Source organism: Rhineura floridana, chromosome 1 (assembly GCF_030035675.1).
Source record: "Rhineura floridana isolate rRhiFlo1 chromosome 1, rRhiFlo1.hap2, whole genome shotgun sequence".
NCBI classification, from domain to species: Eukaryota; Metazoa; Chordata; class Lepidosauria; order Squamata; family Rhineuridae; genus Rhineura; species Rhineura floridana.
This window is the reverse complement of record NC_084480.1, coordinates 185289677-185315156: the sequence shown is the minus strand read 5'-3', so window position 1 is coordinate 185315156 and position 25480 is coordinate 185289677. Positions and strand designations below refer to the sequence as shown.

The 25480-nt window shown below is 41.9% G+C and overlaps 1 protein-coding gene and 1 long non-coding RNA gene across 4 annotated transcripts; one reads left to right on the top strand and one right to left on the bottom strand.

Annotated features, from left to right (window-relative positions):
• ROPN1L (rhophilin associated tail protein 1 like) lies at positions 1-23651 on the bottom strand. 3 transcript variants are annotated; one of them, XM_061589145.1, is made up of 7 exons: positions 23336-23650; positions 20912-20956; positions 20391-20555; positions 18179-18302; positions 17821-17982; positions 8041-8216; positions 1-88 (listed from the first exon to the last, which is right to left on the bottom strand). In XM_061589145.1, the coding sequence occupies exons 3-7, from the start codon at positions 20519-20521 to the stop codon at positions 43-45; spliced, it is 639 nt and encodes a 212-aa protein (XP_061445129.1). In that variant the 5' UTR covers positions 20522-20555; positions 20912-20956; positions 23336-23650; the 3' UTR covers positions 1-42. The 3 variants fall into 3 exon arrangements, with proteins under 3 accessions (XP_061445129.1, XP_061445137.1, XP_061445121.1); XM_061589153.1 differs by lacking the exon at positions 1-88 and adding an exon at positions 460-530 and having other exon boundaries at positions 23336-23651; XM_061589137.1 differs by lacking the exon at positions 1-88 and adding an exon at positions 6109-6170 and having other exon boundaries at positions 23336-23651.
• Positions 23536-25270, top strand: LOC133366273 (uncharacterized). The gene is made up of 3 exons (XR_009758374.1): positions 23536-23716; positions 24346-24672; positions 25083-25270. It is a non-coding gene; the product is annotated as an uncharacterized LOC133366273 (long non-coding RNA).
• Positions 25271-25480: the final 210 nt, after the last annotated feature.

The following is a 25480-nucleotide window of genomic DNA, read 5'->3' as shown; positions in this document are numbered from 1 at the left end:
TTATTCCATATTCTGTTATGTACTAAGTCTTGTTTTAAGACTTCATTTGCCGAAATCTGCAACTCCAACCATATATTCCTTACGTGACCTAAATTATAGGAAAACATTACTTTTCATTATTAATGCCTAAAGAAAAATAATTTCAATTTACACTAAGGATGGAAAGATTGATTAGTTTCTGTTCTCTCAGTTTCTAATTTTTCCAATCTTAGATTCAGCTCTCCAGGTTTCTGCAGCAATTTGCAAACAATCTTAATTGGCTTTAAAAGAAGATTAGACAAATTCATGGAGGACAGGGCTATCAATGGCTACTAGTCGTGATGGCTGTGCTGTGCCACCCTAGTCAGAGGCAGCATGCTTCTGAAAACCAGTTGCCGGAAGCCTCAGGAGGGGAGAGTGTTCTTGCACTCGGGTCCTGCTTGCGGGCTTCCCCCAGGCACCTGGTTGGCCACTGTGAGAACAGGATGCTGGACTAGATGGGCCACTGGCCTGATCCAGCAGGCTCTTCTTATGTTCTTATGCATTTTTTTCTAAAAAAAAACCATGAAAATTCTCCAGCATTTTAGTACAAAATTTCTCCTAATAAACACATTTGTATGCAGTTTTGACTACACATTCATAAATTCATTTTTATGCACACTTTCTACTTATATATGCATTTTTGTAAATTATTGTTTTGTTGGGGAACTGCATTGCAAAATTTGATTAAAGTGCAAATTTCAAAAGATGGCTGTGTTTCTGTGCTCATATTGTTTTGGAAAGTGTCGATTTGATATTTTGACATGGAATGCAAACTGGATTGAATTTTTCACCCATCCTTACTGTATACTAATTCTGTGGTACCTCCTGTCATCCCATTTGGATGCAATTCTAGCATGAAAACACTTGCATAAGGGGCAATCTAATGCAATATTTTCCAAGACATATGTAGGGATATTTCTATTCCACAAGATAGACCCAAAAATCTCTATATGGATGAATCATGTACTGTATATAATCCTATTCTCATAAGCTTCCAATGTCTTCCTTGCAACTGTGCTGGAGGAAGGGGCAGGGTACACAAGTCTGAGGGGAAGGACCCTAGGCTCATTCCTATAACACTAAACTACAGTTTAGTAACACAGTTTAGTGCTACATTTGAATGTGGCCACTGTTTCCCAATCTCTCAACCATGGTTAAAAGAGAGGAGCAAACCCAGGTTCTTTCCTCTTGACTGCCACATTCACTTCCTTATCCCTTTGCTTTTCAAGATCAACCACTGAGTTACATTTATTGATTGATTGTATTGAGATTGTTCTCCTGTGCATGTAAAAGATGATCTCAGGGGGGTAGCTAGCTCCACCTAGTGGTTGAAGGCAGAAGAGCGCTGATGAGTTTTGCAGGGACTTCCTGCTCTGTGTAGCTCCTTGCTCCAGTTCTCTTCTACCTTCACCAAGAACGGTTGATATCTCTCTGCTCTGTGGTTCAAGCCTGTGTAGTTAGTGTTTTCTGTGTCTTTCTTTTCTATTGTTGGTGTTTTTCCTTGCTGTTTTTCCTTACTGTGGTCCCCAGCTGTTGTTTCCCCTTTAAAAAAGAAGTTTGCGTTTTGTCCTCCACTTGGAGACTTCACCATGGCACAAAGCCGCCGGCAAAGAGGGGCACCCCCCTCCTTCAAGACCGGCTCCTTTCTCGCTGCTTGCTACTGAGCCCCCTCGCTGGCCTCGCAACCTTATCTGGCCCTTCTGCGGACCTAGCAGCTAGCCCTGGAGCAGCCACTATGCCTCCCCCGCATGAGCAGCAGCCTCACCTAGAGCCTGGTGCCTAGGAGGACAGACCTTTCGTACCACCACCACCAGCACTGCCTTACCTGTGGAGGCCTATGGCAGGATGCTTCAGCCTCGCGGGAAGCGCCACTTATCTGCCCCCACCACTGTTAGCAACATCAGTGGAAGGCATAGCCGCAATCATGGCCCTCAGCTCCTGTAAGCCCAGCAGTGCAGTTGCCCCCATAAGGAAAGCAACCCACAAATCAGAAAATCCAGCAGAGGCTGAAACCACTCCCACCTTCACCCAGACTAGACGCAACACCACCGCCATTACCTAGGCAGGCCTTAGGGTCTTCATGCATTATGGATACTCAAGTGGAGACAGTTATGGCCCGCCCCTCTACTACCAGGCAGGAGGTGACAGAGGCATGTATTTTGGCAGGCAGGGCAGCTTCAGAAGGCATGGCACCTAAAGAAAACAAGCAAACCAGCCTCAACTGGCAAAAGCCTGATAACCCAAAGGAAGCTGCACAGAAGGAATCTCACAGCACCACCTGCAGGGCGCGGAGAGACCAAGAATCTTTATCTGAGGAGGAAGGCACTCAGCTCCACCCTGCCTTAGATTCCATCCTCTCTGCAAAATCCTCGCCTGAGGAATCTACAGGCTTCCTCAAGACATCTGCATCCCACCAAGTCTTGCAAGAGGCCAGGGGGGAAGCATCCCAATCCCCCCTTCTCCTCACGCCTACCAGCTGGGGGGGGTGCATCAGGCACACTGCTCTCATGTTCAGCCTGTTCAGCTACAACTGTCAGCCCACATGCTGCAACAAATAAAGGAACAACTGAAGGATTCGCTTTTGATGGATCTAGCCAGAAACCTATCTACCTCAGCAACTCCTTCTCAACAGCTCTTGCAAGACACATCAGCCCCAGCATCAAGGGGGCAAGCAGCACAGGGTTTTTCTACTCTCCGTTCATCTTCAAACACATGTCCTCCACCTGGCCATGTATCACCTGACCCTTATGCCACCACACAAGGTAGATATCCTCAACCTCCAGAGGATGCAGCCATCGACCCAGACAATGAGCTAATTGTCCTCAACGAAGAGGAGTAGAGTGGAAACTCTGAGGCGGAGGAAATTGCAACCAACAGGATTTTCCAGGAGGCCCATTTCCTTCCATTCTTGTGCAAAGCAATGGAAGCTCTCAGCCTGAATTCCCCAGAAGATCTGCCGGCCCCTTGAGCATCTAGGATTTCAGCTGTGTGCCCAGACCCAAAACCTAAGTCAAGGGTACTGAAACTTCCATCACTACTACCCAAGGTGATTAAGTCCAAATTTGATGTCCCATTGCAGTTCAAGAGTGCTTATCAATGGTTCCTTCTCAAACTTGGTAGAAGTAACGAGTGGGGTACCACAGGGCTCAGTCATTTTTATTAACAACTTGGATGAGGAAGTACAGAGCATACTTATCAAATTTGCAGATGATACAAAATTGGGGGGCATAGCTAATACTGTGGAAGACAGAAACAAAATTCAAAGGGACCTTGATAGGCTGTAGCATTGAGCTGAAAACAACAGAATGAAATTCAACAGGGATAAATGCACTTCTACACTTAGGAAAAAGAAACCAAATGCAGAGTTATAAGATGGAAGATACTTGGCTCAGCAATACGACATGTGAGAAGGATCTTGGAATTGTCGTTGATCACAAGCTGAATGTGGCTGCAAAAAAGGCAAATGCTATATTAGGCTGCATTAACAGAAGTAGAGTTACCAATTGCGTGAAGTATTAGTTCCCCTCTATTCAGCACTGGTTAGGCTTCATCTTGAATACTGCATCCACTTCTGGTTTCCGCACTTCAAGAAGGATGCAGACAAACTGGAACAGGTTTAGAGGAGGGCAACAAGGATGAGCAGGGGACTGGAAACAAAGCCCTATGAGGAGAGACTGAAAGAACTGGGCATGTTTAGCCTGGAGAAGACTGAGGGGAGATATGATAGCACTCTTCAAGTACATGAAAGGTTGTCACATAGAGGAGGGCCGGGATCTCTTCTCGATCGTCCCAGAGTGCAGGACACGGAATAATGGGCTCAAGTTTCAAGAAGCCAGATTTTGACTGGACATCAGGAAAAACTTCCTAACTGTTAGAGCCATACGACAATGGAATCAATTACCTAGAGAGATAGTGGGCTCTCTGACACTGGAGGCATTCAACAGGCAACTGGACAGCCATCTGTCGGGAATGCTTTGATTTAGATTCCTGCACTGCACAGGGGGTTGGACTTGATGGCCTTATAGGCCCTTTCCAACTCTACTATTCTATGGTTCTATGATTCATAGTCCTTTCGAGGCTCCAGATCATCAGGAAGGGCAAAGGACACCCGTATCAACCATCCTTTCTGGAAGAGACAATGTACCCAGACTAAGAGCCATCAGCACTTCCCCAACAGATCAGGGTTCAGATCCCAGTCGCGAGGGAATAAGCATCAATTCTGATGCCAGTACACTTCAGGTGGGAGGCCGCCTCCAACACTTTGCCCAGTGGTGAAGGGACACATCATCAGACCAATGGGTGCTACACTTCCTCTGGTACGGCTTGAGGATGGAATTCACATCCCTCCCTCAAACAAGATTCATCCCATTCCCACTCCCAACATCTCCAGACAAGAAAGAAAGGATCCTCCAGGTAATTTCCATCTCCTGCATATTGCAGCAATAGAAGCTGTGCCGACAGGAGAGAGGTTTATTCTCAATATTCTTCACTGTCATGAAAAAAGACATCTCATTCAGGGCAGTACTCGATCTCAAGAACTTAAACCAGTACTTAAAATACTGCAAGTTTCGCATGGATACCTTGCTATCTATCAAGGAGGTATTGAGAAATGGGGGCTTCCTCTCCTCAATCAACCTCATGTCCCTATATTTCCACCTCACAGACGCTACCTCAGATTCATGGTGGGGAGGACCACTTCCAGCGCAAGGCTATGCCTTTCAGCCTGGCATCTGCCCTCAGGGTATTCACAAAGATCATGGTTGCCCTGGTGGTATACCTCAGGACACAAGGGGTCCATGTCTTCCCCTACCTAGATGACTTTCTGATCCGATCTACATCCTTCCACAAGGCCTGGGAAGATCTGCACGTCACCTTGGCCTGTCTAAAAGATCACAGCTTCCTCATCAACCAAATCATAAGCCAGCTTTTTCCATCCTGCTGCATGGTACATCTGGGGGCAACTACAGACTCGCAGCAGGGATTCATAAGGTTAGCACAAGGCAGAATGGACAAGATCCATACAACAGTAACACATCTTCTAACTTCACCTTCGGCAGACCTTATGCATCTGGCACCTATCTTGGGGTTGATGGTCTCAACCTTTCAAACTATCCCATGGATGTGTCATCACTCTCATCCCCTACAGTGGGCGCTATCACCTTTCTAAAACGACATAGCAACAAAGTGCCATGGGCAGGTGACACTATCTCCAGCAATCCGCCGGTCCCTGTTATGGTGGTCACACGAACCCAATCTGCTAAAGGGAAAACCATTCCAGGAACCCCCAGGAACTTTGATCACGTCAGACGCCAGCCTAACAGGATGGGGAGCCATTTGCAATGGCCAGATGTTGCAAGGCACATGGTCACCACAGGAATCCACACTCCCTATCAATCTCTGAGAACGTCGGGCAATTTGTCTGGCCCTGAGACACTTTGCGCAGTTCAAACAGTTGGGGGTGGTACTGGTCAGAACATACAAGGTATTAGCCAAATTGCATTTGAACTGTCAGGGAGGCACATGCTCCCCCCACCACCAGAAAGAAGCCTCACTTCTTTTTCAGTGGGCGGAGACAAATGTGGACTCAGTCCTTGCAGAATACCTTGGGGGGAGGACAACTGCCAAGTGGATTGGCTGAGCTGACAGAAAGTACATCAGGGAGAATGGAAGCTTCACCCAATGGCCTTTCAAGAGATAGTGAAATGGTTCGGCAGAGTCAAAGTGGACCTCTTTGCCACTCATCTCAACCGCCAGGTAAAGAGGTTCTTCTCCAGGTATGCAAAACCAGAGGCGGAAGGAATAGATGCTCTGACATCCCAGTGGCCTCCAGGCCAGCTGTATACCTTCTCACCGCTTCCAATCATTCCCAGGGTAATACAAAAGATACGAGCTGAAAGGGCAACAGCTTCTTGGTGGCTAAGGAGACCCTGATTTCCAGAACTTCTCAACCTGTCAGTAGATCCTCTGTGGCAAATTCCCCTCAGGAAGACCTGCTGTCACAGGGACACCTTCTCCACCCAGATCCAGGGTGGTTGGCGCTTCATGTCTGGAGGTTGAGAAGCAAAGTCTCGTGAAGAGAGGCATTCCAGCGGAATTAGTAGAAACTATGATGGCCTCTAGACATCCTTCTATGGTGAGTATATACAAGGCTACAAGGAAGGCATTTTCGGCTTGGTCACAGAAGTATACTTCCAAAGAAAGCAGGTATCAACAAAATCCTCACCTTTCTACAAGATGGCTTCTCTTTAGGTCTTAGGCCAAACACCCTGAAACACTAGGCGTCGGCATTATCAGCAATTCTGTCTAAATCTCCAGAACAACCACTTGGATCTCACACATTTCTCAAGTGCTTTCTTCATGGAGCAACAATATTGGCACCTCCCATGGTCCATTGCTACCCGACTTGGGACCTACACAAGGTGTTAACGGCACTACAAAAGCCTCCATTTGAACCTCTAAGTCAAATCTCTCTCCATTTACTATCCCTTAAGGTCCTGTTCCTTGTGGCCATTACTTCAGCCCATAGAGTGTCTGAGCTGAATGCCCTTTCTGTTGATAAAAATTTCTGTGTGTTTCATAAGGATAGAGTAGTCCTACGCATTGTTCCTTCTCTTCACCCTAAAATACTGTCAACTTTTCACTATTAGCAAGGGCTGGTGTTCCCTTCTTTCTGTCCTAACCCTGTCCTCCCCACAGAGAAAGTGTGGCACTCGCTTGATGTGCGAAGAGCCCTGAAAGAGTATATTTCTAAAACAAAATCCATGCATAAGACAGACAGTTTATTTGTATCCTTTCACCCAGCGTCGTTGGGGAACAAGGTTTCTTCATCTACGCTGGCTAGGTGGATCAGGGCATGTATCACCCTAGCACTATGGCTAGCCCGGCGGGCCAGGATAGTAGCGCACTCAACCAGGGCAGCAGCCACATCAACAGCATTCTCATGCAATGCATCTCTGTTACAGATTTGTAGAGCAGCTACATGGGTCACTCCTAATATGTTTATTAAGCACTATAAGATTAACATGTACGCTTCCGCGAAGGTGGCCTTTGGGAGGAGAGTGCTATAGCACATTGTCTCAGACCAATAGTGTATTCAGCCCAGTGATATTCCCACCCTACATGGGTCAGCTTTGGTATGTCCCACCTGATATCATCTTTTACATGCACAGGAGAAAAGACATTTGGTCTTACCGTGATATGGTTTTCTCTGTACATGACAAAAGATGATCTCAGGGCCACTCCCTAGGAGGGCTGGGCTGCCATCATTCTCCAGAATAGGCCTATAGCAGAGAGTGTATGAGTGCTGTTATACGTAGTTCTGTTGGTGTGGTTCCTATTGTTTCTATCCTTGTGAGTTGGCTTGTCATCAAGAACCAGAGCAAGGAGCTACACAGAGCAGGAAGTCCCTGCAAAATTCATCAGCACTCTTCTGCCTTCAACCGCTAAGTGGAGCTAGCTACCCACCTGAGATCATCTTTTGACATGCACTGAGAGAGAAACAGGGCAGAAGTGCATTGTTGAAACACTAGGAAACCTTACGTCTGTGTGAGGTTAAAAGGATGTTAGGGTCATGTTTTGAGACCTGGCAACTGTCTTGCAAGTAATTCTTCAAAACAAAATAAAAAACCCTACCTTTTTGCAAGGAAAAGGACCAATATTTTTCAGTTCCGTCCTCAAATGCCACAAATTTAAGAGGCAAATACTACTACTATTTTTATTTTTTTATATTTTCCTTTGATCAGTCTAGTACTCAGCCTTATGCTTGAAGCAAGGAACATTGTAAGAAGCTGAAAGAACCAGCTATGGGGAAAACTAGAGATTGTACTGCTTCTAAGGACTGTTAAGAGCAATCCTCGTTCAAAGCTGGTGGAAAAGAAGATGTTAATCATGTGCTTGTGCAAACCATAGCTTCACAGGAACAATCAACACTGAACCGGGCAACCTGCTTGACTAAAATGCAAGCATAATTCCATGCTAAAGCTGGACCGTATTACATTCATACATCTAATTAATACTTACGATGCTTCTTTAAGAGCTTTGAGAAAAGTCTCTACTTCTTCCTCAGGTATTTCCTCATCTAAGCCAGCCAGGTATGAATAGATAAATGCAAAAGTATCATATGGAATGCGGGCTGCTCCACCATCTGGATCATTTGTAAGAATTCCACAGGCATGTTTCATAGAACTGAGTAAGGACTAAAAAGATCAAAAACAATCAAACATTAGCAGTCATATTACAGCAGAATGATGTGATGGAAACAAAAGGTGATCTCTGGAGAGCCACTACAACATCAAGGATATCTTTCCAAAAAGCAAACCAAATGTATAGTAATTGTCATGTGTGATGATATTATACATGTATAAATTACTGTATATTAATAAGTCAAGAAGCCATAGTTGATTGCATATATATGTGCTGGGAAACTGTACAGAAACATGGGTGCCATCACCTGTGACAATCTAAGAGTCAAATTCATTTTTCTACATGTTTTCTAGTTGAGATATTTATAAAGCCTCAGTTTGGCAGTGTAATCCTAACAGGTGATAGGTCATCTGTTTATAAACCAAAAAGAAACTTTGTATAGCATTAAATAAATTATGTCATCCAATGCAACTAAAGATGTATCATTCAGTGGCAACCTAGAATGAGTTTGCACTTCGGGTACCGTTTCCGTTATGTTTATTACGGTCAATGACCCGTCAAGAAAATAAAATTACAGCCAGTTACATACAAGATAAAAAAGCAATAGACATTACAATATAGGATTAGATAACATACGTTTGCGTTGTGCTGTATAAAAAAACTTAGCGACTGGAATCAAATAAGAGCTATTTTTGCCAGATAGAAGCCATGTTAACCACTGTTCTGGAGATCTATTGGATTGTTTTTGTATAAGGGGTGCAATATATAAGTCCCTTTCCTCAATATAAAGTGGGCAGGCAAACAGGACATGGTGAAGTGTTTCTAAGTGTCCTTTTCTGCATATACAGAAACGTTGGGCTAAGGGCATGCCCTTGAATCTGCCCTCCAAGAGCGCAGACTCCAGGCAGTTGAAACGAGCCTTGGTAAAGGCTAGACGGAATTTAGGATTCGTTAGGACATCTAGGTATGGGGCGTATTTTGGAAAGTGAAAACCGAGATTATGCTGGGAAGGGGAACATGTTTTAGCTGCCGCCTGTGTTGTGGATTGTCTATCAATATCCTTAAGCCTATCCTTAATAATCTGTCTGGCCTTACTAAACTCTATAGAAGAAAGAAATTCAATCAAAAGGCCTAAATAGGGTAGTTTGTCCAAAAAGCATTTCATCCAAGTGGATAGGTGACCTTCTTCCCCAAGAGATGAAAGATAACCTGTCGGGCATGCATACATGATTTTGGTCCAAAACTTAAAGGAAAATAACCATGCTAAGCATTCAACTGAGTAAGATCCCGCTTCCATTCTCAAGGCGGCGTTAGGAACACAATTTTGGACTCCAAAAATTCGACGCAAAAAAATAGATAGCACTGACTCCACTTTAGGGTTGAAAGCATATATCCAAATCTGGACACCATACAAAAGTTGGGGTAATATTTTAGCTCTGAACACCTGTAATGCTGCTGGAATGTATTGCCCCCCATTATTATAATAATATCGGACAATGCTCTTCATCGCTGTTCGGGCCGTTGCAACAGCCGCACTGATGTGAGGCACCCAGGAAAGGGAAGAATGGAATAAGATGCCTAAATATTTATATGCTCTAACTTGCTCAATTACATGGCCATTGATTTTCCATTCCGGAGTTAATGATGATTTTGCAAAGACTAGAATTTTAGTTTTGAAGAAGTTGATTGTTAATACATTCTCTGAACAATATTTCATAAAAATTCTAATCAAACGTTTTAGGCCAACTTTTGAAAAGGAGAGCAAGGCTGCATCATCAGCATAAAGCAAGATGGGGCATCTACTTCCTTTAATTTTAGGCGAGTGAAGGTCAGCAGAGAGACAATTGGAGGCCAAATCATTAAGGAAAAGATTAAAAAGGAGCGGGGCCAACACACAGCCTTGTCTGACCCCTTTTGATGTGATGATTGAGTTGGAGAGATCACCATTTTGGCCGCAGCGAACGCGGAGGGAAGTGTTCTGGTGTAACTTATATATCAAAAACAGTAATCTTTTATCCATCGATGTTTTAGCCAGTTTTGCCCACAGCAAATCCCGTGGAATTGAGTCAAACGCAGCCTTCAGGTCAATAAAAGCGACGTATAAACCACTCCCTACGTGATTGCTATATTTTTCCGCAAGGTGATTAAGAAGGAGGCAATGGTCCATAACCGATCTACCACTCCTAAAGCCTGCCTGTTCCGCACCCAGGACATTTTCTTCCTCCATCCAGTTGGCCAATTTGTTCTTTAAATATTTAGCGTATAGCTTTCCAATCACAGAAAGTAAGCTGATTGGTCTATAACTGGCAGGGTCGGTCCTGGAACCTTTCTTATAGATTGGCACAATTATGGCTTCCTTCCAGGACTGTGGGAAGTGACCCTTGTTATTAATCAAAGTAAATAAATTTGCTAAAATAGGCGCCCACCAATCTGGATGTGTTTTTAAAAGCTCAGGGGGGAGATTATCTCCACCAGGAGCTTTAGCCAGTTTTAAGTTTTTAATCAAATCGAGTATTTCTATCTGTGTGACCGGCGGCCAGATGGGAAGGGATCCGTGATCAGCTACAGGAGGGGACTTTAAAGGAAAATAATGAAAGTCCATTTGGAAGTCGGCGAAATGTTGTTCCCAAACACTTGGGAGGATGTTACAGGTGGCAAGGTTAAAGGGTCTGATAGAGCCATTAACTAGTGACCAAAACTTTTTTGAATTTTTATCTTTGGCTGCCTGTCTTAAGGACTCCCATCCCAGCTGTAATGCTTGTCTCTTTTTATTAGCTATAAGGGCTTTATAGATCCTTTTGGTTTTATAGTAGGCCTCAGGCAAGATTTTAGCATTTTGATGGCGATAGCATAGATATATGCTTCTGAGTTGTCTTTTTAGATTTAGGCAATCTTGGTCAAACCATTTATGTGGGCCATTGTAAATATTTGCTCTGCTGGGCACTTTATTCGGGATTAGCAAAGGTTGGAGAGTCTCAACCAAGGAGTCAAATATAATTAAAGTTTGAGAAAGATTGGAAGAATTCTCAATAGACTCTTGTATATTCTTGGCCAGGGGAGAATCTATGAATTTCTCAATTTTGGCGGCAACTAATGAGGTCCACATGGGCCGTTTGTATTTAAAATACATTTGGTTAATAACCGGGTTATACTCTGCCACTAACCTACAGTTCACCTTTGGTTGTAGTAGAAGGGTAATAGGTAAGTGGTCGCTGTCTAGTCTCTTGCCAATCGAGAATTTTGTAATTAAATTCAGGAGATGGGGGGACGTGATAGCATAATCGATCACGCTGCTTCCTCTATTTGAAATGTATGTATATTCCGCACAGGCATCAAGGGGCTTTAGTCCATTTAAGATGACAAGGTTGTGGCTACCGACAGTACGAGTTAAACAAATTCCCTGATAATTCACAGTATGATCTTTTGAGGTTCTCTCTAGGTCCATAACTAAATGAGAGTTAGTTTCCCCCCTCCATAATCTGGAGGACAGGAGACTCTCATTATCCTGGCCGATCCTAGCATTAAAATCACCCATGATGATTACCAAGGCTCTGGGGAATCGGGACTCCAGCTCCGTGATATAGTGGTCTAATTCTTCCCATATTTGATCCATAATTATTCTGGAAGTGGCAGGGGGAATATAGACGTTTACTAATAGAAAGGCTAGTTTGTCAAACGTCAAGTGAACTGCCATAGCTAAGTTATGGCATGCTGGGATACTGTTACAGTGTACATTTAGCCCTGTAGAGATGAGGATTGCCAGACCTCCTTTAGGGCGTCCTTTCGTTTTGTCTATTTGATTAACAGCTGGTAAAGTTGTAGAGTTAAAACCATCTAAGTTTAGGTCATTAATACACCAAGTTTCCTGTAAACAAATTACATCTTGATGATTTAAAAAATCAATAAAATCTGGAATATTTTGTTTGGATGACCATCCTGCTATATTCCAGGACAGCAGGTGTAATGGAGTGTCATTCATCACTGAGGTAATACACTTACGGATGGGCTTGGAGTCCCCAGCTGGCAAGGGTGATATAATCTGGGGCTGTCAATGTAACTCTTCTATGTGATTCAGAATGCCCATATTGTCATTAAATACCGCCCCTGAAGATGGGCACATTTTCCGAGTTGCAACCTGGGATCGGGGTACTACATATGAGGGCGTAGTCCTCCCAGAATTGCAAGAAGTAGACTTGTCCCCAATGGAGCCCTTTTGTTGGTTCGTAGTTGTAAGACGTTGTATCAGGCCATATAGTCTTTGGATAACCATGTCTCTTTCCAGATCTGATATTTGAGAACATAATGCAGTAAGTTGGATCTCTTCCGGTTCCAATTCACCCAGCAAGGTCGAAAACGATAGGGCCGAAACAGGTGGTGCAACAGGAGATCGTTCCTTGTCTTGAGAATAAGCATAGTTCATATCTATCTCAGATTCTGCGGAGGAAGAACTCACTGATCTCCCTGTGTGAGTCCATAAGGGTACTGGGGCAGAGGCGTTAATGTAATAACGTTGTATTAAGAGGCCGCTATAATGTAGCTCCTCTCTTACACGATATATCTGATTAGCTATTATCGAGGAATGGAATGTCACAATCAAACGCCACACTCCAGATTTAGAAGATTCATTAATCAAAGATCTGACATAGTTAGTGGGTTGTCCAGGGTGTAAAAAGCGAGCAAAATAATTGTCCAGAAAGGGCACACTTGGAAAGGGGGGGCATCTTCTTAAAGTCCTAGAGTTGTACGTTATTGCCAATTTATCAGGTTGCAAAACTAGTTCCCAAGGTCTGGAATACGTTTTGGTACAGCATGTCTTTTTGTCCAGTTGAGTGAGCTCTAAGGTAAGGCTCTCGTTCCCCGATGTTATTGTAGTTTCGCTTGCAGAGTTATCCATGAAGTATGTGGAGGGTACAGTCTGATGATTGTTTTGTTTAGATAAAACATGCTCTCTTAGCTTGGGATCCGGTCTTGGTTGTTCAAGCAGTTTAAATAAAGGTTTAAAGTTCATTTTTGCCGGTGCTGGGGTTTCTGAGTTTTTGTAGTTTTTAGATTTCTTTGTATTCTTTGTTTGCCTTAACTTTCCTCTCCCACCAGAAATGACCTTGGGCTGCTGATGTTTGTTCTTCTTCTTCTTTTTTTTATTTTTATCTGTTTCTTTTACAGATGGCTGCTGCTGTGAAGAGACAGGATCCACCACGGGCGGCAATGACTGCTCCACATTATCACATGCAGTAAGAGACCCCTTATATTTCACCAGGGTGGTAAGTAGGTTGTTAGTTTCAGTGATAAAGGATTTAATTAATCTCAGTTCCTGAAAGATAATGTGTTGCCAGTCAGGTTCTGCTGGTTTAGAATCATCAAGTGCCGCAGATACTGACGAACATAATTCAAGGGATCCAGGAGAGTTGAAAATGGAGGAGTTTCCACTGAGTGGCTCATGATAAGAGTCAATAGTGACAGGTTCCGAAGGTGGTAGATCGTCAGATAAGTTAAAAGGGTCATAAGAACATTTGAAGCCTGCATCTATGAGCTCCTCCTCTAAGTTTGTAACTGATATTCTAGCAGCATTCTCTGTATATTTATTTACTAAGAAGGATTTTCCCAATGGCCATTCATGAGGCATTGCCCGTGTAGGGTATTTTAACTGAGAGATTTGTGTAGTCCTAAAAGGACAGGGTATTTCTTGAGCACGGGGAAAATAATTAGTTATCTTTGTTTGTCGATCCTTTAATCCAGTTCCGTCCTCCATAACTGAGCACTTCCCCACTTCCTTATATTTATACTAGCAAAGATCTTCCTTTAAATCGTTACTTGCAGTCAATGCACTGGGGTTCTTACACCCCTCACTCCAATCTATCTGTTGATATGTTTGCCTCACACCGCTTTGTACTCAAATTAGAAGGCGTTCTAATTACTCTCGCATAGATTGCAGCATAGATTATAGCAGTGAATTGCAGCAGTTAGTCAGGTTAATGGCGGCAATTAGTCCAAGTATATGAGGCTTCGCTCTGCTGCCTCTCTTTTATTACTTTTAACCTGTCTTGAGTAATAAAGAACCTCAGCAAATCAGCTTGGCAAAGGAGACTCAAAATTCAAAATTCCAAGTTATGTTGGGTATTATTTCAGATATAATTGCTACTAGCTCCACGAGCTGCTGGATAAGTGTCTTACCCGGGGGAGGATCCTCCAGCTTCCGAACATAAGAACATAACCGCACTTCGGGTACTATTAATCAGAATTTCTTCTATGACATGGCCTCCTATTGTTGGAAGTGGAGCAAGAGCAACTCCTGTTTTGTTCTTTTGTTTATGTTCCAGAAGGGAGATAGAGTTAGGGTCCTCCAGATGGATAGGCTTGATTACCTGTACCTGTGATGCTCTGACTGACTTCCTTCCGTCGCTAGACTGATATGTCTTAAGGGAAGCTTACCTGCCCCTCCTCCTTCCGCCCTCTCTCCTCTTCTCCGACTATCTGAGAGCGAGGAGACACTTTTTGTCTCTGCTCTCTCTCTCCTAGCCATGAGGGTAACTCCCAAGCCTGGGCATTACGCCTCCAACTTAGTTAGTTAGTCAGAACTAGGTATGCCTTTCTATCTACTATGTATTTCTATAAATAAAGTAGCTTTTCTTATTTTACTAACTCTTAAGTCTCAGTGATCCTAATGCAGGGTAAAAGCCTGCTTTCTTAGGTAAACGCACACACACTGGCATACACGCATTTCAGACCACTGTTATTCTCTGCTTAACAAATTTACACCACAACAAGGGTTATGGGCCCAGGAAACTAAGTTGAATTGCAGTTGTGCCTAAAAGCTATAAAAGGCCAAGTGCTGTATGTGATTTACAAAGGAGACTGTAAGTTAGAAAGAAAAGCAGAACAAAAGATAGGAAAGGATGGCTGAAGTATCAACGCTTGAGAGACGCATCCCGAGGCTTGAAAAGGACAACTATGTGGTGTGGAATCTTCGGTTCACTGCGATCCTTGAAGGGGAAGATTTAAACAGAATCCTGACTGATCCTGAACCCTCAGAGGAGGATGAAACTGCTACAGCATCCTGGAGATGTAAGCATGCAAAAGTGAAGTCTCTGCTTATTTCTGCGTTATCAGATGAGGCACTAAACGTTTGCGTAGGATGTAACAATGTAAAACAAATGTGGGAGAAGTTACAAGAAATATATGATAGGAAGTCAAAGAACCACATCATGTACCTTTACAAGTTGTTTTCTCTGAAGGAGACTGCTGAGAGAGGCAGCCTAAATGCGTATATTCAAAAGTTAACAAAACTACTCGCTAAACTTGAGAGATGTGGGAAAGATCTGGCTGATGATGAAAAGAAAAAGGCACTGCTCCTGAGCTCTCTCCATCAGCATCATAAATTAATTTGCTATGTGCTAGAAAATTCTGACCAAAACATGAGTCAGATTATATCATATTTAAAAGACCAAGATTTTATGGAGAGACAGGAACTAGAAATTCTGTCAGAGCAAGCAAACCTTCCTATGGGCAGGAACAAACAAAGGGTAGCGACATGAGTCATCGCCCAAATCCACAAAAGGGCATAGACAAACACAGATGGAAGTTCTGTTTTAAATGCAGCTCTCCAAATCATCTTCAAAGGAATTGTGATAGGTGACAGACAGCAGCAAGGCCTGACTTTAAACAAAGGCAGACTGAAAAGACAAAAATAGAGGCTTCCAGTTACCATGTATCTGGTGAGAAGAAAGATGATCGTAAAAAGAGATTTTTAATTGATTCAGGATCCACCTCACATCGTGTAACTGATAAAAACCTGTTTAAAAGTTTTAAAAGTCACAAGCAAAAAGTGTTAACAGCATCTGGACAAGTGTTCCTTTGTCAAGGAATAGGCTCAGTCCAACTGCTTTGCAAAACGCCAGAAGGCCAAAGACAGCTTGAACTTAAAAACTGCCTATATGTTCCAGATTTTAAAGACAACTTAGTAAGTGCTACTAAAATAATGAATTAAGGGGTGAACTTTATATGAGTGGATAATTTTGCCACATTCTAGATGAAGGAGAAATTTGTTGCACTGCAAAATGGAAAGATGGACTTTTACATTTAGAATACCTTGAAGCTATGCATGCAAATGTGGTCAAGGAAACCTGTAATTCTGAATGTTTGCATATTTGGCATAGAAGAATTGGACATGCCAGCTTTGTCAGAGTTACTGCTCTAGAAAAAGAGAATTTGGCAAGAGGCACTAAAATGGGACAGTGCAAATGTACGGAAAATTATGAAAATTATTAAGACCAAGAGTGTGAAACCAAAATTTCCTAAGAAAAGTGAGAGGAAAACCAAAAAGTCTCTAGAATTGATTCACACTGATCTTTGTGGGCCAATGAAAGTGTCATCCCAGGGTGGAAATTTATACATGCTGACTTTTATAGATGACTACTCCAGGTATACTGCAATGTACCTGCTAAAAGAGAAAAGTCAAGTACTTCAAAAACTAAAGGACTATGTTAGGATTGTGTCCAACAAATTTGGCAGAAAGCCACAGATCATAAGATCTGACAATGGAGAATATGTGTCCAGGGTCATGCATGACTCTCCGTGAGGAAGGCATAGAGCACCAGACTACAATTGTCTAAAACCCAGAATAAAATGGGGTTGCGGGACCGATGAACTGGACTCTTGGAGAAATTATTCATTCCTTGTTGGAAGATGCACAGTTACCAAAGAAGTGCTGGAATAAACAAATATTGCATGGTCACTTTAAGGGATATTTGGGGAATATCCCATATACCTGTTTACCATGATGTAACTTCCTAATGGGTGGGGTTTAGTTACCTGACTTCCTCCTCCTTTGTCCTGGGGGGATTTTTGAATATTCTCCATTGCTGATCTATCCACCATTGAGAGAGGCTGCATGGCACAGATGCTCTCTCTGAGAGCATCCATATCAAAGACTAAGATGGACTGAGCCTATTTTTCTTCCATCTAAGCTAGAACCTATATTTTCTGAACATATGAAGAATTTGTGAGTAAACATTCTTTTCTTTTACCTAAAGGATTGTGTCTGTTGTTATTTATATAGAGAAAGGAGGGGCTGGTTTATATTCTCATTCTGCTGCTTGTATTTTTACAACTCTGCTAAGAAATAGGACCAACCAAATTAGTTCCTATTTCTGTGTGTATTTTTTATAATACCGAACAAGAAGTACTGGGGAGAAGCAGCGGTTACTGTCACCGATATAGTTAAAGAAGAAATGTGTCATCATTATAATGAATGATGAACAACAATCACATTTGAAATCATGTTTATAAATTTTAAAAAGCAGATTTTCCAATACATAAAATAAAGAAGTTTAAAAATTGTGAGGTAAGGCATGTCTCAAAATCCAACCAAAGAGTGTGTATGTATATCTATACATATCTATATGAATGGCTCTTGGGTCTTTTGAAATTCTAAATATTGAAAACAGGTATATGTTATGTGTGGTTTGTAAACACAGTATCCCAGAGCCTTATGAATCTTTTGAATCTTAGAAGTGTTGTAAAATCCCTCTATTTTTGGCTAAAATTAAAATAAACAAAACATTAGTAACAGTAAAATATAGCCTTAATGCCACTCTGCTATCCAGTTTCAGTGCATGACAGTTAATTCTGTGTCAGTAAAACTCTGATAAGCCTACATACCCCACCAAGAGCACTACACGCAAGTGCAAAGAACTTAATCCATTCAACTCCCTCTACAAACTCATCCAGTCGAAGAAGGTTGTGCAGCTGTTGCATTGGCAAGCACAAGTTTTTCCATTTTTTCTGGAGTTCTGCTATATCCACTGTTCCCTTTTCAGAAAGCTTTAAAAAAAACCATGTCCATAATAAATAAACCATAAGAAAACACCATGAAAAGTTAAGTCATCTTTAAAAGAACGTTCATTTTAGATGCTTGAATCTTTAAAAAAAATGTGTAGCATTCTCCCAGTTTTGTTTCTGAAAAATTCTGAAGACATTTCGTAGGAATACTGAGGACACATTCTGCAACAACTTTTACCTGTTTATGCAAAATTTTAAGGAGTCCTGGTGTCAGACCAGTGTCATTTTTCTGTGTGGCAACTGGCATTTCAACACGGTCCTTCACAGGAAGAGGCTCTCCATTTGACAAAGCATAGAAATACCTATGATAGCACAAATGCAAAAACATGGTTGAGTTAAAAATAAATAGGATAAACAGACTGACAGATAGTTAAGCTTTTCAAAAACAGTACACGAACTAAAGGCCAAGTGTTATAATGGTAGCTTATTAGCCCCTTTCAGTGAAAAAAAGCTATTTGCTGTAGGGGTGAGTGGGAGCAGTGTTGTGAGGGAGGGGGTGTTTTACTCCTTTCCTCACTCCAAATTTCCCCCAAGAGACCTTTCATCTCATATGGTTTTAAATGCAGGGAAACATTAATTTAAAATACCATGTGGGGAGACCTTGGGGGCAGGGGCTGTGAATGGAAAGAGAATTAATCATCTCCTTTCCATTTTATTTATTTATTTATTATTTGATTAATATCCTGCCCTTCTTCCCAGCAGGAGCCCAGGGCGGCAAACAGAAACGCTAAAAACACTTTAAAACATCATAAAAAGAGCTTAAAATACTTTAAAACAAAACATTAAAAACATTTTAAAAAGCTTTAAAACATCTTTTAAAAAAAGGGTAATTAATAAAATATATTATTAAAGAAAACATATTAAAAGCAGTTCTAACACAGACGCAGACTAGGATAGGTCTCAACTTAAAAGGCTTGTTGAAACAGGAAAGTCTTCAAAAGGCACTGAAAAGATAGCAGAGATGGCACCTGCCCAATATTTAAGGGGAGCGAATTCCACAGGGTAGGTGCCGCCACACTAAAGGTCCGTTTCCTATATTGTACAGAACGAGCCTCCTGATAAGATGGTACCTGCAGGAGGCCCTCACCTGCAGAGCACAGTGATCGACTGGGTATATAAGGGGTAAGACGGTCTTTCAGGTATCTTAGTCCCAAGCTGTACATGCCATGCCATGATTCTGCTCAGATGCCCAATAGGAAGCATCTTTTTCTCATTTAAAGAGGCTGTTCGGCTACCATTACACACATGCATCAAATGTGTAGTTTAAGTCAAAATGCTTATGTGTCACTTTGATCAGGACTTTGGGTGGCCATTTCTCCATTCCATCCTTAGGATACATCTCCCTTTTAACCCAGTGTTTTATCATTATTTTGTCTTTTAATTATGACAGTAATGCTCATGAGAATTTGAAATACATATTCAAAAATGCAATTTTCATTCTAGGTCAAAGCAGATTTCCTGCATGTATATTAGCAATGCAGCTAACATATGTATTTGTGATTAAAAAGAAGGAAGAATTCCATGTTAGGGATCATTAGGAAGGAGTTTGAAAAGAAAACTGCCATATCATAATACCGTTAATACAGATCTATGGCAAGACCACATTTGGAATACTGTGTACAGTTCTGGTCACCTAACCTATGCGAGCGGCAGCAACAACATAGGAGGCAGGTAAGTGGCTGGAGTGGGGTAGCGGCAATTCTTTGGAACTCCCTGCCTATTGACATCAGGTAGGCGCCTTTGCAATATTCTTTTCAGCACCTGCTTAAAACTTTTTTCTTTCGGCAAACCTATCCAGATGCATAGATGCTGATGTGTTTTACTTTTCTTTTGTCTGTTGCTGTTTTTAATTTGTTTTAAAAATGTTTTTAATCATTTGTTTGTAACTGTTTTATCGATAATTTTAATGTGTTTTGCAAACCACTTAGAGGTTTTTAACAATCAAGTGGTATATAAATTTTAATAAATAAATATACGACAGCTATAAGATACCAGATACAGGAATTACTGCATATTGTTAACTTATAAATAAATCAACTAGTTTACTAATTTAATTGTACAGACATACAATTACATGGGACTAAATACTTTGTGATATGCCAGATTTGCTTAACAGATTCACAGACCCAAATTTCTGTGCACAGATCACTCTTCTGGATCCAGACCTGTGAATATTAAAGGTGTTGGGATGGAGTTATCCTGCATCCAGCTATTAATGCTGTCCTTTTAAAAAACCTTGTTCACGGATCTGGGAAGCTGAATCCAGCCACTTCTTTTTCCCCAAACAGGTTATAATGTCAGAATTTTTGGTGCCAATATTCTTTTCAACAAGAATTATTGTTATGTGAAGACTTCTGGATCTGGACCATTAGCTTTGGTTTACTACTCACCCATAAGACCACTGGAGTACATCACGTGGTTGGGTTCTGATAGCAGCCTTGGTAAATTGTTTCATAATATCTGGCAGTTCAGGGGGAACATGGATCTGCTGTGCACAGAACATAACATCTGGAACAGGCATGATGATTCAATGTCCAAAATCAAAAACCTAAGAACTAAAAAAGAACATTATTCCTAAATGGATGTATTTAAACTTAGAAAAGCCCTCAGAAAACTTAAATATATTTGTCTCCCATTTTTCCTCCAAGAAGTTCAAATCACTAAATCTATCCACCCTTCAGGTCTCTTTACGGGGCCCTCAAGACTTTTCCTAAACCACACCTTCTGCCCTGCTGTGCACTCTCCTCAGTACTTTTGCTTGGCTGGAAGGTGTCACTGAACTGTGATACTACTTCTTGATGGCATGAACAAAGCTCAGAAAAAGATATGTGTAAAAATCTCTGACTTTTACATGGCTGGAATGTAGGCTATATTGTAGACAGATAACAGTTCCATCCGTTGCTCCACTCACTTTTGCCTTCAGGCTCCAGCCCTGCTCACCACAGCGATATGGCCCCTGGATTGTTGCCCACAAAGGAACATGCACTACATTAGACAATGTGGGGAATTTGTTCAATACCAATACCAATACAATAAACCACCATGAAAGCAGACAGCGAGCAGAAGATTCATAAACATAATAGGAAGGGGCCTATAAGGCCATTGAGTCCAACCCCCTGCTCAATGCAGAAATCCAACTTCACGGTCTACACATTTCAGTTTAACACAACCAATGTGGTTGGCTTCCGTCTGTGTGGTGATATGCTTGACAATCAGATGTGCTACATTTAAAGTCAGTTGAATTTAAAAAGTGTCCTTGATAGGGCCAAAGGTCCACTTAGTTCAGCACTATTGTCTCCAATTGTCGCTAGCTGGATGCCTCTGGGAAGTTCAAAAGCAAGGTATGACAGAGAAAGCCTGTCTCTGATATTTGTCCCTATTTGCTAATCAGAGGCATATTGTCTTGAATATAGACACTCTATTTTAGTTATCATGCCTGTACAACACAGACTTCCCTGCTACACAACCAGACCCATATGTATTACTTGCACACCTTCACTTCATCTGATGAATATGAATTTAAAGAAAGCCCTGCTGTGTCTAGACAAGCATTCTGTTCCCACAGAGGTCAGGCAGATGCTTCTGAGAAGCCCAGCTCCTGGATTTTTGTACGTGGATGATTTCCCCCCCCCCATAACTGTCTGTTCCTGCTTGCTTTTCCCTTTCTTGTTAAAATTTCTAGAACAGAGGACTGCTATGCTAAGTCTGTTGTAGAGAAAACAACAAATTTGTTGGCACTTAAAAAGAGAAGCAAATATATTGTGACATTACCTTTCATGGGCTAAAACTCATTTCCACTTGTGCATAACATTGTCATAACCTGACAAACTAGATTCTACCTCATGAAAGCTCATATAATAAATGTTTTAATTTATAATACGTAGCATGTATATAACATATTTCAGTGTTCAAAGCAGTTCACATACTTTATCTCAATAATTCTTCCAACAACCTGGTAAGTGTTATCTCCTCAGAGAAAGGGCTGAGACTGAAAGATAACATCTTTCCTATGGCGATTATGAGTGAATGGGCTCAGGAAAGATTTGACCTGGGGGAATTTCAAAATTCAAGTTCTATTGAGTGCATTGTTCGAGATGTCACAGAATTCTTTGCTAGTTTCTCTCTCACTGTGAATGATGAAGATCCCAACTTCAGGTTTACCCAGATAACAAAGATGGTTTTGCCACACCACCTGATATTGCTGCACATGGTAGTATCATCATTTTTGTGGCTCCTTCCCTGGTCAAATGTTGCCTCACATACACAACAATTTTCCTTTCTGGAATTTTTCCTTCCGATTAAGAGGATCAGCACACACTTTGTATACTAAAAAGGAAATTCTAACACAAAAAGTGACCGGTGCAACACTTGCCACAGCTAATCACCCTTCAAGTGTAAATTTGCCTCAGGCTGCAGTCCTACACATAAAACTCAATCTTATGCATGTCTACTTGGAAGTAAATCCCAGCAACTTTAATAGGGTAAGTGTGCTTAGGCTTGTAGCCACAATCTTCAAGGAACAAATCCTATTGGATTCATTGGAAAAGACTTTCACTCAAGCATGTTTACTGCTGAAGTGTGTGTGTACCTGTCTGAGGGGGGGTGAGAGAGAGAGAGAGAGAGAGAGGAGTATAATACATTGAGACTGGAAGAAATAATTTTAAAGCAGGCAGTTCCTACCTGATCCTGAAAATGTCCCTGTTTACACAGGACAAAATATCTACTCACACATCCAAAATGCTGAACATCTGTGTATGTTAGGGGCCATCCTCCACTCCTAACTTCTGCTGCTCTCAAACAAAGTTGTAAATGGAGCCTACCCGTGTACAACTGTATGTATGGAGGCTTGTACACGATGGGGGGGGGGAGGAGAGGGAGGTTTCCTGGCTGTGCAGAAGAGCCTGCAAGCACACACAGTTGTAAACATGTGGAGTCGTGTTTACACCTTCCTCTGCATTCTTTATTATACTGTCGAAAGCCTTCTTGTGAGAAGCCATAGTCCTAAAAAGTGGGGTATAAATATTTGAAATAAATATATGGGATCCCGCTCTTTTCATTTCACATATTCAATGAACCTGCTTTCAAGTTGTGTACCTAGCTAACGTTTATGTCAGTCGGGCTTGGACCGAGGAGACGTGGGTTTAAATACTCCCTTGAGTAGGAAGCTAAGTTGGGTTACCTTCTGTACCAATCACACACTCATTAGTGGTTGTTCGGATAAAATGGGGCACCGGAGATGGGGCCATAAAAACTGCACATAGAAAAAAAGGCAGAATTAAAGATTAATAAATAATAAATACAGCCTTGCGCCGCCATCAGACGCGGAGGCTATTACCTTCCCTTTGCTTCCTTTGCTTCCTTTCTTCACCTCTCCGCACTCTCTTGAAAAGAATGAGCTCCGCCGTTGAGTTTCTATAGCAACGCACGCGTGTCTCGCCGTCTCATAGCAACCAGGAGAACCACAGAGAAGGGGGAAAGCTAGAGTGACAGTTGAAAACCGCTCTTGCTCAAGTTTCTGCATAGGAGGAAATGGCCGCACTGTAAGCTTGGGAATCTCTATGGTGACTCCTCGATGTAGTGTTTGCCTCGGATTTTAGAATAGAAAATCTGTTCAGCTTTAGCCCGGAACTGAGATTTTATCTGTAGTGTATTTTCATTTCTATGACGAGAATGTTGCCGGCTCAGGCGCGCTAAGCGGGCTCACTCTGGTGCAACGGTTAGTACATTTTAGGAAGACTTTAGTTCGCCCGAATCGCCTATCAAGAGGGACCCGGGTTTTTTGGGGGGGTGGGGGTTGAGTGGGTGTGGTTGCTGTAAAAGGCAAACTTAGTATAATGTAGGGTCTTTGGTTTTCCTTAATGGGTATTTTTAAAATTGCAGTTTAATAATAGGGAAAATACATGGTAAGGATGTTTTTTTAAATGCCTTCACAGGAACCAAGTGTCAAGGTCATCATATGAATTGAAAGGGACCTCAAAGGTCATCTAGTCAAATCCGCTGTTTACAGCATCCGCGGTAGGGAGCTAGTATGAACCACACGACTACAGTAGTCATGTTTATCGCATACAGTGTATGAAATCAGGTTCAGCAGCAATGCGCAAAATTAGGCTGTTGCTGAAAACATGTAACCACCACCTTCCGTCCCATCATCCATATAGAAGTTTCGGTGTTAAATATGGTCCGCTTCAGCTGCGGACCAAACTTTTTTTAAAGAGTGTATTATTTTAAAATATAGGGTGGCATTACACGTATTAATATGGCTAAGTACAAATAAATAAATGCGAGAGGGAGAATTTTCCAGTTTTGCAACAATTAATCCGTCTCACATTCTCTTCCCTGGCCCAGAGCTCCAGGAACGCCCACAGCCTGATTTGTGCCACCTGCAGGCACAGCATCGTAACTACAGCTGCAGTGATTGTGCAGATTGGAAACCTGGATGACAGAAGCTTCGGTTCAAGACTCAGCATTGCATATTAATTCTCAGCTTCATTTGTGAAGGAAAGATAGCAGGGCACAGCAGAACCTGAAGAGCTTTTGGAAAGAACTTGCACTAGCCCTCCTGTTTTTGTTTGGCAAAATCCTATGAGCAGATGACTCCCCACCCCACCAGCAGCATGGAATACACTGAGGCTACTGTTGAAGAAACATCAGCTTTCTGTTGATTCTTTGGAGGTGGCTAGTGTTCTAGGCTGGGTCCAAAGATTAAGCACTGCAAAATAACAGGCTAGGGAAGTAACAACAGTAAATTCAAACCTTGTGTGATTGTTCACATTTTCAATATTGATTTATCTTTAAGAAGAGCCAAAGTTAAGAAAATTGGTAAATTAGGTTTATTGTATGTGAGCATTGTACTTTGATGTGAAGACCGTTAATGTGAAGATTATACAGCATAGATTTTACAAGGGGAACCATGACAGACACTTTTAACCTTTCTTGTAAGGAAGCAAACTATTCTGTGCCAAAGAAATCCAAAATAGCACCAGAGCTGGAGGGCCAGGGAGAGCTTAGTGGACTGACACAGGGCACAAAAGTTCCCTCACCTAACATATACCAATTTGCCATTCTGCTATCATTTGTTACAGGTATGGAATTTTCTGAAGTACTCACAAAACTCATCTGTCACCAGGAAACATTTGCTTCAAAGAATGGAAAAACTCCATGTAAAGGGATGTACATATACACAGGGGTCTCCAATGAACAAACGGGTAAGCCTGCTTGCGCAGGGGCAACATGTATTCAGTCAGAATGTATTGTATGTTCTCAAAACTAATCTCTACAACCATGAAGACTAGAAACTTACACATTCCCCGAGCACCAGGTACTGAATAATGTACACATGCAGCCACAGAGTTTCCATCCTACCAGCACACTTACAGTATTTTTTAATTAGATGAACAATGTAATTTGAATAAAGTTTAAAAGAACAACTATTTCGTTCCTACAATATTTATATTCTGAATGCAGCGGCCAGATTGTTAAC